Consider the following 12430-nt stretch of genomic DNA (forward strand, 5'->3'; position numbering starts at 1 on the left):
GGTCTTGTTACACTGCCTGCTGTATAGGCCCAGTGGCATTGTACACTGCCTGCTGTATAGGTCCAGTGGCATTGTTACACTGTCTGCTGTATAGATCCAGTGGCATTGTTACACTGCCTGCTGTATAAGCCCAGTGGCACTGTTACACTGCCTGCTGTATAGGTCCAGTGGCACTGTTACACTGCCTGCTGTATAAGCCCAGTGGCACTGTTACACCGCCTGCTGTATAGATCCAGTGGCATTGTTACACTGCCTGCTGTATAAGCCCAGTGGCACTGTTACACTGCCTGCTGTATAGGTCCAGTGGCACTGTTACACTGCCTGCTGTATAAGCCCAGTGGCACTGTTACACTGCATGCTGTATAAGCCCAGTGGCACTGTTACACTGCCTGCTGTATAAGCCCAGTGGCACTGTTACACTGCATGCTGTATAGCCCAGTGGCTCTGTTACACTGCGTGCTGTATAGCCCAGTGGCTCAGTACACTGCGTGCTGTATAGCCCAGTGGCACTGTTACACTGCATGCTGTATAGCCCAGTGGCACTGTTACACTGCCTGCTGTATAGGTCCAGTGGCATTGTTACACTGCTTGCTCTAGAGGCCCAGTGGCACTGTTACACTGCCTGCTGTATAGGCCCAGTGGCACTATCACACTGTCTGCTGTATAGGTCCAGTGGCATTGTTACACTGCCTGCTGTATAAGCCCAGTGGCACTGTTACACTGCCTGCTGTATAGGTCCAGTGGCACTGTTACACTGCCTGCTGTATAGGCCCAGTGGCACTGTTACACTGTCTGCTGTATAGGCCCAGTGGCACTGTTACACTGTCTGCTGTATAGGTCCAGTGGCACTATCACACTGTCTGCTGTATAGGTCCAGTGGCACTGTTACACTGCCTGCTGTATAGGTCCAGTGGCACTGTTACACTGTCTGCTGTATAGGTCCAGTGGCACTGTTACACTGTCTGCTGTATAGGTCCAGTGGCACTGTTACACTGCCTGCTGTATAGGCCCAGTGGCATTTAGCCAGTGACACGAGACAAGTGAGTCTATTTTCACAGAGACAATAAAATGGAGGGAGGGAGGCAGGGAGGAGAGAAAGATGGGATGATAGAGAGGGTTGAGGGGAGAGGGTTGAAAGCGGTAAAGAGAAGGGAGGGAGAGGGGGAGAGAGGGGGGAGAGGGGAGGAGAGAGAGGAGGGAGAGGGAGAGAGAGAGTGGGGAGGGGAGGGGTTGGGCTAGGGGAAGGGGAGAGGAGAGAAGGAGAGAGAGAGGGAAAGGGAGATAGTAAGGCAGTGTTCATTCACTCTTCAGAAATCTGAGGGCAGAAAGGAAGAAGTCGTTGAGTGTGTGTCTTTAAGATCCTGTACTTCCTCCTCGATAGCAGCCATAAGAAGAGGGCATGTCCGAGATGTGATGGCATTAACAAAGGATAACAGCTTTTGCTCAATGGTGTCCTCAATGGTGAGGAGATTAGTGCTCTTGATGGAGGTGCTTGTGTTTACAACTTCTGCAGGTTTTTTCAATCCAGTGCTTTGGAGTATGTGTGCGCATATGTATATGAGAGAGAGTGAAAGTGAGAGGAATTGAGAGTGTGAGGAAGAGATTTGTGTTGTGGTGATACATGTGTGAGAGGGAGAAAGAGAGGGAACAAAGGGACTGGGGTGTGGCAGAATGGAGGAGGAAGAGGGAAAAGGAGGTATGCACAATGAGAAACAAATAGAAGAGGGAGAAGAAACAACAACATATTGAGAGTGGACAAAGCATACTCCATGTTCCACATTGTTCCACATAGCAGCTTGATTAAAAGTGAGGAAAATTTATACAATATATAAAATAAATAATAAAGGACCTTTGTTTAAATTAACATTCAAACTACTCAAATATATTGACATTGAAATCATGGAAACACTATGGAGAAGAACAAGCTGGTCAAAGAATAGGACGGCTAAGAAACCAACTGTTGACCTTTCGGGCTGGGATACTTCTTCAATCCTGAAGAAAGGTCTCGGCCTGAAACATTCATTTCTATGGATGCTGCCTGAGCTGCTGAGTTCTTCCAGGATTTTGTGTGTATTGAATAGGATGGTGAATGCACTTATTCCTGGAAGGTAAAGTCTCCATGGGGTTGGTATCACTATTGAGACTAATCCAGCGTGGTGTCTTCATGACTCTCTTTGTGATCACTTGGTAGGATCAACACTTCAGCTTACTCTATCTTGGAACTGATCCAGACGGCACACAGTCAGTGACCACTGTTGTAACACAACGGTTTTGAGAGTTACTGTCACCTTCCTGTCAGCTTGAACCAGTCTGGCCATTCCCCTCTGATCTCTCTCATTAACAAGGTGTTCTCACCCACAGAACTGCAGTTCACAGGGATTTCTTTTGTTTTTCATACCATTCTCTGTACACTCTAAACTGTTGTGTGTTAAAATCCTAGGAATTTGAAGAAGGAAAGGAGGCAGAAGAAAATAAATTATAGGCCAGTTAGCCTGACTTCAGTAGTTGGGAAGATGTCACCTGTAAGGAGCCTCTCATGTCCTCCTTGTGGAACATGTGGGTTTTCTCCGGGTGCTCTGCTTTCCTCCCACAGTCCAAACAGGTATTGGGTAAGTCAATTGTCCTTGCAAATTGTCCCATGATTAGGTTAGGATTCATTCGGGGTTGTCAGGGGTCGTTGGAATCCCTAGAAGGGCTTACTCCATGCTGTTTCACTAAATAAATAGGTGAACTTACTTCAGGAGCCTGGTGTCTTTCACTACTCTCAAGGCATGACCATTCATCATAAGGAGGGCAAAGTTGGAGCTTAGCTTTCCTTACTCTACACTGCCAGTTGAATAGAAATTTGTATGTAAGCATCTAATAACATCAGAGTAAGAAGCAGATGCAGGCCATTCAGCTCCTCATACTCTCCCACCATTCATTAAGATCATAGCTGAGCGTTTATCTCAACACTCTCCCTTGTACTTATCCCATATCCTTTGATTTATATCTGACTTTCCACCTTCACTTGCCTCCTGTTGAAGGTCAAGTTACAGATTGCATCTTAATGAATTAAAATCCCCCTTTATCCCGTATGATGCACCCTCCGATCAATCCAATAATAATGTTCCAAAAAGTCGAGAAATTTCATTCGATCCTTTATTAGCAACTAGCAAAACGTACAATCTTTACTGAAACTAACGATATTAAACATACTTAGGCAAAGTTAAGCGGTGAACAAAAGATATGACACCTGATGGTTCCCAGCTCTAAACTGCCCAGAACCAAGCACGAACACATAACTAAAAGTTTCACTTTTGCTAGGTCCCCACCCACATGACCAGCTACCACAATAAACAAAATAAACGCAGATAGAGAAGAGACGAATGGCTCCTACATTCCAGGCCCCTCATTATTATATTGAGATAGGTTCATTTGTGTGTAAGGACCAGAGCCATTAGATGTAAATTCACAGGACATAAAAATGGCCTTCCCTTTTCTTTATTTTAAGAAAAGAAACTCATAAGAAAATTAAACATTGTGATTACAGGCCATTCCTTGGGTAACATCAGGGTTCCGTTTTTACGGGTGCCCTTCCATGAATTTTATCCATGAGTTGAAAAATACATTAAAATTACTTAGTAGAGCAACCACACCTGGCTGAGAAAAAGGGACAATAATTAAATGTGAAGAGAGAGAAACTAGTCCTGGCTAATTTAGGAATAAATTATTTTTAGGACTTTTGCACAGTACTGTAATAATTTTATGTATTGCACTGTACTGCTGCTGCAAAATAAAACTAATTTCATGATGATAAATCTGATTCTGATATGGGTCTCTATTGTGGACTTGAGAGTGGGAAAGGGAGCAGGGAGAGGGGAGGGAGTGGAAAGCACCAGAGAGACGTTCTGTAATGATCAATAAAACTATTGTTTGGAATCAAATGGCAGTGCCTGGTGTCTCAGGGCTGGGTGTGTCTGCTCCCACACCCCCACCACCACCCCGGCACTCCTTCTCTGTCACCTGTCCTACACCCATTCCGTTTCACTTCACCCTCACCATTACCAACATCCAGATTTACAAACTCGCTCTTCGCTCCACATTGACAAATACAGTACTGTGCAAAACTCTTAGGCAACCTAGCTATTTATATCTGCCTTAGACTTCTGCACAGTACTGTATTGTACATCATTCTTTTGAAATTAATAATATTATGGCAGGTGCTGTCATTAAATTGTGCATCTTTTAAACTGATGATGCCCTGTACATTGCATGTTGTGAATCAGATAAAAACAGGTTATGTAGAGCAAGCACACAAAATGCTGGAGGAACTCAGCAGGTCAGGCAGTAGCGATGGAAATGAACAAACAGTCGACATTTCAGACTGAGACCCTTCTTTAGGACCGGAAAGGTAGTGGGGAGATGCCAGAATAAAAAGGTGTGGGGGAGGGGGACTAGCCAAAAAGTGACAGATAAAGCCAGGTGGGTGGGAAAGGTAAAGGGCTGGAGAAGAAGGAATCTGATAGGAGAGAAGAGCGGACTGCAGGAGAAAAGGAAAGAGGAAGGGCACTAGAGGGATATGATAGGAAGGTGAGAAGAGGTAAGAGGCCAGTGCAGGGAAAGGAATAAGAGGGAAAGGGGTGGGGAAAAAATTACCGAAAGAAGACATCGATATTCAGGCCATCAGAATGGAGGCTCTCTAGGCAGAATATGAGGTGATGCTCCTCCACCCTGAGGGTGGCCCCAGCATAGCAAAGGAGGAGACCCGGGACCAACACGTCAGAACGGGAATGGGGAATGGGAATTAAAATGGCTAGCCACCGGAAAGTCCTGCTTTTGTTCAATGGTGCGGAGATGCTCAGCAAAGCAGTCCCCCGGTTTACCTCAGGTCTCACCAGTGCAGAGCAGGCTGCATCGGGTGAATCAGGCACTACGGGCAACCTGAACAGAGTCACAGGTGAAGGACTGTTTGGGGCCCTGAATGGAGGTAAGGGAGGAGGTATGTATATGATTGATTGATTCCAGTGGGTGAAATGAAACAACGAAAAACAAAAATATTTAAAAAGTTTATTTTAGAAAAAGCAAAACAACCATGTGCAGTGCAATGCTCTTTCCACTCTTTGCCACTTGGAGAGAATCTGTTCTTGGTAGTACTTGGAAAAATTGCTTCTTTAGCCAGTAGTGATCAAGACATGAAGCTTCTGAACATATAAAACGAATGTGTCATTCAACTCACCTACATATTTTCTTTGCTCTTCACACTGAGTGATGTGAGGAAACCTCAATATTTCTTTCCACTTTTTACTTTTGCCCTTGCGTTTTCCTCCACCTCCTGTACATAAACAGAAAGAGTTTGAGACACAAATCTGTAAAATAGTAGTAACTTGAAATTATATTCTCATGTGAAATTGAACCTCTTGCTTTTTTGTTTCTCCCTGGAAGTCAACACACCCAATCTAAGAACATAAGGAATGGAAGCCAAAGGCCCCTGCTGAGCAACCAGATCATTGCTTATCCTTTTAGCTCAAATCCAGCATTTCGAGCTTTGCTCTAACCAAATACCTGTAGGAAATGACCTGTCAGTCATTCTTCCCTCTGCTGAGGCTAAACTGAGATCAGGAGATGCTTGCCGGAAAATCCCACTAACTCCCACTCCAGCTCTGCACCGTTACACTTTTGCAAATTGTTCTGTTTCAGAGTATTAAAAGCTGCGTTCATGTCAAACTGCGCGATATTGAGTCATCCTTATTCGGTTTCACCTCATAGCCCTTTCCTACTTTGGGGGAGTAACATTGAGATGCCTTCTTGTGAAGACACAACATTCAACTTGCCTACAAATAACATGGTCTACTGTATGCAAATCAAGCAATTTATTAAGAAAGCGCACTGTTTTATTGACTTTCTTTAATGGAATTTTAAAGCATGTTTTTAATTAATACTGTAATTTCACTGTAAAGGATATCTTTAAGAAGGGGATAAAAATTAATCTCACAGCTAGCTTCCCCATCACCTATTCAGTCCCCACAGTTAGTCAATCACAAAAAGAGAAAATCTGCGAATGCTGGAAATCCAAGCAACACACGCGAAACACTGGAGGAACTCAGCAGGCCAGGCAGCATCCGCAGGGTTTTGGCCCAAAAAGTTGACTGTACTCTTTTCCATAAATGCTGCCTGGCCTGCTGAGTTCCTCCAGTATTTTGTGTGTGTCCCACAGTTATTTATTTATTGAGGTACAATGCGGAATCCTTCGAGCCACGCCGCTCAGCAATCCCCGATTTAGCCCTCGACTAATCACGAGACAATTTACAATGGCCAATTAACCTACCAACCGGCATTTCTTTGGACTTTGAGAGGAAGCTGGAGCATCAGGAGGAAACCCATGTGGTCATGAGGAAAATGTAGAAACTCCTCAAAGAGAGCAACAGGAATTGAGCCAAGTTCGCTGGTAGCGCAAAGCGTTGTGCTAACCACCATGCTACCATGCCATGGATTGAAGAATTTAACTTCCCACACAACTTAGAGCTTCTCCAGTCAATGATTAGGAGCATTTCATCTTTGGTGTGAAAGCTACAGATGTTAGCTGTGAAGTAGAAAACCAACCAAGGTTCCTGCTCACTAGGCAGTGACCCATGCTGCAATGGTGTGGTTGGAAACCAGGTCCTGACAGGATGAGAGCGTCAAATAAAATCATATGCCAGAACAGGAATCAATACAAGTTTTTCAAAAGACAGCACATGAAAAGTAGTGCTGGTAAATCCCCAATTTAGAACATGTGACTTTGCAAATTTGATTCTTAAAGGGACAAAGCATATTTACAACCAACTGCTTGCAGCTTCAGAAGTTCAGGAACTAAAGTTCACAGCTGTTGTTACCTTTCCACAAAACAAAATAATTTTCCTTTCAGAATGGACAGCGACTGAGGATTTGACGCCATATCACTAGGTTATTCACTACAGAAACAAGTACTTTCCTCACCAAGTTCATGTCAACTATCTAGCACTCACTCCTCACATTCCTCTCAGCATTCCCTGAGTTCCACCATTCATCTGCACACTAAAGTACAAAGTTCAAAGTAAAAATTATTATTGGAGTGCATACATATAGTAACTTTAAATTAAATTCTCATGTGAAATTGAACCTCTTGTTTTTTTGTTTCTCCCTGGAAGTCAACACACCCAATCTAAGAACATAAGGAATGGAAGCCAAAGGCCCCTGCTGAGCAGCCAGATCACTGCTTATCCTTTTACCTCAAATGTAGCATTTCGAGCTTCGCTATAAGCAAAGCTATAAGAACAGTAACTGTAAACATCAGGAACTATAAGCTTTAAACAAACTGTGCAAACCAGAGGCAATTTATAGAGGCCAATTAACCTACCACCCTACAATCTTGATCACAAGGTTCTGTAAGTAAAGACTATTTTCTAAATGGGGAGAAAATCCAAGAATCAGAGTTGCAAAGGGACCTGGGAGCCCTTGTGCAGAACACCTTAAAGGTTAACTTGCAGGTTGAGTTGGTGGTGAGGAAGGTAAATGATATGTTAGCATTCATTTCAAGGGATCTAGAATACAAGAGCAGGGAGGTGATGCTGAGGCACTGGTGAGGCCTCACCTTGAGTATTGTGAACACTTTTAGGCTCCTCATCTGAGAAAAGATGTGCTGGCATTGGAGAAACCATAGCAATGGCTTTATTTCCTTAGGAGTTTGTGAAGGTTTGTCATGACATTGAGAACTTTGACAAACTCTATAGATGTGTGGTGGAGAGTATATTGACTGGCTGCATCATAGACAGGTACGGAAACACCAATATCCCTGAAAAGAAAAAGCTACAAAAAGTAATGGATACCGCCCTGTCCATCTCGGGTAAAACCCTCCCTACTATTGACCACTTCTACATGAAGTGTTGTTGCAAGAAAGCAGCATCCATCGTCAAGGACCCCCACCAACCAGGTCATGCTCTCTTGTCACTGCTGCCATCAGGAAGAATGTGTAAGAACTTCAGGACTTCCACCACCAGGTTCATGAACAGTTACTACCCCTCTTGAACTAAAGGGGGTAACTTTACTCAACTTCACGCCTCATCATTGAAATGTTCTCACAACCAATGGACTCACTTTCAAGGACTCTACATCTCATGTTCTCAATATTTATTGTTTATTTATTTTTTATTATTGTTTCTTCCTTTTGTATTTGCACAGTTTGTTGTCTTTTGCACACTGGTTGAACACCCAAGTTGATGTGGTCTTCCATTGATTCTATTATGGTTGTTACTCTATTATGGATTTGTTGAGTATGACTGTAAAAAATAAATCTCAGGGTTGTATACGGTGACATTAATGTACTTTGATAATAAATTTACTTTGAAATTGGAAAAACCTAAAACTTTTAGGCTGTGTTGATGAACCACAACGAACGTACTCTCCCAGCCCAACACATCCTCAACATCAAGCTCTGATCACACAAAGATAACCCCACTAGCTACTCACAAACAACCACTGCCCAGCACCTCTGCTCTACTCGGGACTTCACTGGCAGCAGTTTACAAAAGTGCTGAGAAAGCATCTTAAGAGCTTCCTCAAAGTTTTTTTGAAGAACTGTAAGATTTTTACTTGACTTATGGGAACCTCTACCCTTTGAGCACTCTGGCTGGAGCAGGAACCATCTCCAAATGCTGAGTTTTCCCAGTCTATGATAGGAGCACATGGAAGCCATGATGTAACAATGGAAAAAGCTTAGAACATCCCAGACCATTCAGCTATTCACCCCTTCAAATACCACTCGCCCCATCTGTCCAAGGTCCATAACTACACTATCCGAGAACTGAAGAATCCTGAGGGACTGAGGAAGACGAAGAACATGATAACAAGATGCTTTTGCGTGCAGGCTTATTAAGCTTCAGTGGATATATTTTCTGCTGGAAAGCTTCTGACAAATTTGTTTATGCAATTTTTAGCAATTACTTATACTTTCCAGTGAGTGTTGCCCAAAATAATTGCAGGACTAACTCTTGCACAATTTTCTTGAAGAACTTTTGAGAAAACAGATAATTAACTACACAAAAAGCATCACAGATTTGCAGAAGAATCTATCTGAACAAATGCAGGCTGCTAAATAAGCTACCCACAAACCACATCCACTCTCTGTACAAAAGAAACTAAATCTTAGTTGAACTAATTTCCTGTCAAATTCAGATACCTTGTAATTCAGAATATTCTTGCTGTTATGTGGCTCAGTCACCTTGATAAACTAACAGCTTGTTTTCTCAATGTACGCTTAAATTCACAGGAAATAAATAGCTTAACAGTTGAAAGATCTCCAGTCTTTAGAAAAACAAAAGACAGGAAAACACAAATATTTGAATAAGGATGAAATAAAAATATCATTTCAAAAAAATATAAAGAAATGACACAACATGGAATTAAAATTGTAATTTTTCACCAAATGACAAATTTTCTGAGCATCTATAATTATTCGCAAACCAAAATATATAACTTGTGATTCTAAATGTATGTAAATATTAGGAAACAGAGTTTATAAACTGCCATGTGAATTGATACTGTTTGATGATGGCACATCTCATGGGTCTGTGGAAAGTTAATAACAGAGTCACTGTTTTTAACCAGAATAATGTAAAATGAGCAATACCATCTGCTGCAGCTTCAGTTGAAAGTTTCATCTAATATCAGAAGCTGCCCCACCCCACCCAAGACAGCAATGGAAACAATTGCCAAATTTAATTTTAGAAAAGAGCATGAGCAAAACACTAAATTGATAATAATTTTAACAGCCAATTACAAGTAATCTATTTCGGATTGTCACTCATTTCCTGTAGCTGGCACTTTCATGCATTGGGCTCTCACGCTACATTTTAAACCAAAATGTGAACACTTAAGTTGTGAAATTGATAATTTATCGTCTGAAAAGTCAGCTATTTAATGCTTTATTTTTCAGCTTTAAGCAATTGAAAGTTCACTTTCTTCATAAATTTTTGGGGCTGTGGGGTAGTGTAGTGGTTAGCACAACATTTTACAGTACCAATGACCCGGGTTCAATTCCCGCCACTGCTTGTAAGGAGTTTGTACATTCACCTCATGACTGCATGGGCTTCTTCTGAGTGCTCTGGTTTCCTCCCACAGTTCAAAAATATACCGGTTAATAGATTCACTGGTCATGGTAAGTTGTTCTGTGATAAAGCTAGGGTTAAATTGGGAGATTCCTGGCTGGTGCAGCTCAAAGGGCTGGAAGGACCTATCCTGCACTGTATCTCAATCAATAAGTAAATAAATAGGTGGATGTACAGATAGATAGATAGATAGATAGATAGATAAATAAATAAATAAATAAGGAATATTACAATGACTTTGTACATTGCCTAGTTTGACAAAGTCAAAGTCGAGATTATTGCCTGTGCAAGGGAAAACTTATTTACAGCAGCATCACAGGCACATAGCATCAGATATGCTGCATTCACCAGAAAAACATAAATTAACCATTAATTATATACGATTTTTAAAGAAAGGAGACAATTAGAACAAGAACATTCATTTTAGTGGAAAGTGATCAAAGTGGTTGTTAGGGATTTGCAGGCTGGTTTAAGAAGCAGTTGACTGCTCTTGGACCTGGTGATGTGGCTTGCCAGGCTTCTGAACCTCCTGCCCACTGATGACTGTGAAGAAATATTGCTTGCATTTTAATTTTAATTTTACATGACAATGCCCAAAAAACATCACTGTCCTACGACATCTACTCCACTATTATGTACCTTTAGGATAAATAACTCAATTTAGATATCACTACTGTTTCCATGTTTTGAAATATAAGATGAAATGGAAAAAAAGTTCAATCTAAGTTTATTATAAGTATATATATGTATGTGTGTGTGTGTGTGTGTGTGTGTGTGTGTGTGTGTGTGTGTGTGTGTCATCATATATAACCTAAGATTCATTTTCTTGTGGGCATACTCAATAAATGTATAGAATAATAACCATAACAGAATCAATGAAACATCACCCATCTAGGGTATTCAACCAGACTACAAAAGACCACAAACTGTGCAAATACAAAAGAAGAAATAATAAATAAATAATACTGAGAACATGAGATGAAGAGACCTTGAGAGTCCATAGGTTTGGGGCAAAGATTGGGGCAAGCGATGCTGAGTGAAGTTATCCCCTTTGGTTCAAGAGCCTGATGACTGAGGGGTAATAAATGTTCCTGAAACTGGATGTGTGAGTCCTGAGGCTCCTGTACCTTCTTCCTGATGGCAGGAGAAGAGAGCATTCCTGGGTGGTGGGGATCCTTGATAGTGAATGCTGCTTTCCTGCGACATGATCCATGGAGGTTGGGAGGGCTTTACCCATGATGGACTAGTCCGTATCCACTACCTTTTGTAGGATATTCCGCAAGAAATATCAACAACATGAGATGAAGTGTCCTTGAAAATGAGTCCATTGGATGGGCAAGTGCAGTGAAGTGAAGTTACCCCCTTTGGTTCAGGAGCCAGATGTTTGAGGGGTAGTAAAAGATTTTTAACAGTCATATGTCAAAGTAATTAAGATAACTGAGGTAAAGAATTTTATCATCTGACCAAAAAGACAGCCAGTTCTAAACCAAATGAAGCATCACTACTTTATTTTTTAAAATGACCTGTAATACGGAAAGCATATCTTATACTGCATGAAAAGGCTTCACATGAGGAGAGTCTAAAATTGATTCAGAAACAACAAAGTTTAAAATCCAGAAGGAACTAATTTTCCCTAGTACATATCTGCTCGAGGAATTCAAAACAAAATCCCAAAATCTACTTTCTCCAGTGACGCAAATTGTTAGCAAATTTTCCCTTTATAGATTCGTTGTCTTAAATACTCCCTGTGGCAAAACAGTCCATGGGATTGTAACTGCCTTTCTCTTTCCAATACTCTTCCAGATAAACAAACTGCTAATCCTTTTCAATTCCAGATTTAAATGGGCAACATCTTGACACTGATTTCACAAGTAGATAGTTGTTTTCCTATTCATCCTGTCAAAGTGTTTGTAATTTTTAAGGAAAATTTATGTGGCAGATGATCTGTTCAATAGTGAATAGGGAAGAGAATTTATCCATTTATCGGCTGTATGTGATTCCAATAAAGATGACACTGATGAGACAGTGACATTTTACTGGTAGCAAACAAAACTGCTGACTATTCTATTAATCACACTTTTTCTGAACTACAATCACTGGAATCCACAGCCTGTAATTTCCCTTTGGGTGTTGTACTTTTGAACCAGCTGTACAACCTGACATTTTTGCAGTATCCTAAAGGATTCAGCGAACTGGACTCTCAAGAATGCAGAGCGTACTTGGGGCCAGATTGGAGTGGTGGGGCCCAGGCCTGAGAGGGAAAAATGAACTGATGTATGGTCAACTTAAGTGCCAAGACAGATTTAAAAGATCACGGTGCCGAGGCC

At 41.5% G+C, this 12430-nt stretch overlaps 1 protein-coding gene across 1 annotated transcript in view; it reads right to left on the bottom strand.

Moving 5' to 3' along the window:
• LOC140715471 (G protein-coupled receptor kinase 5-like) overlaps positions 1-12430 on the bottom strand; it is a 301765-nt gene that overhangs the window by 204471 nt on the left and 84864 nt on the right. Inside the window, exon 2 of the mRNA XM_073027715.1 lies at positions 5219-5314. Coding sequence (XP_072883816.1) covers positions 5219-5314 — 96 coding nt within the window. The remainder of the gene's footprint in view (positions 1-5218; positions 5315-12430) is intronic.

The sequence above is a fragment of the Hemitrygon akajei genome, chromosome 23 (assembly GCF_048418815.1).
Source record: "Hemitrygon akajei chromosome 23, sHemAka1.3, whole genome shotgun sequence".
Taxonomy (NCBI): domain Eukaryota; kingdom Metazoa; phylum Chordata; class Chondrichthyes; order Myliobatiformes; family Dasyatidae; genus Hemitrygon; species Hemitrygon akajei.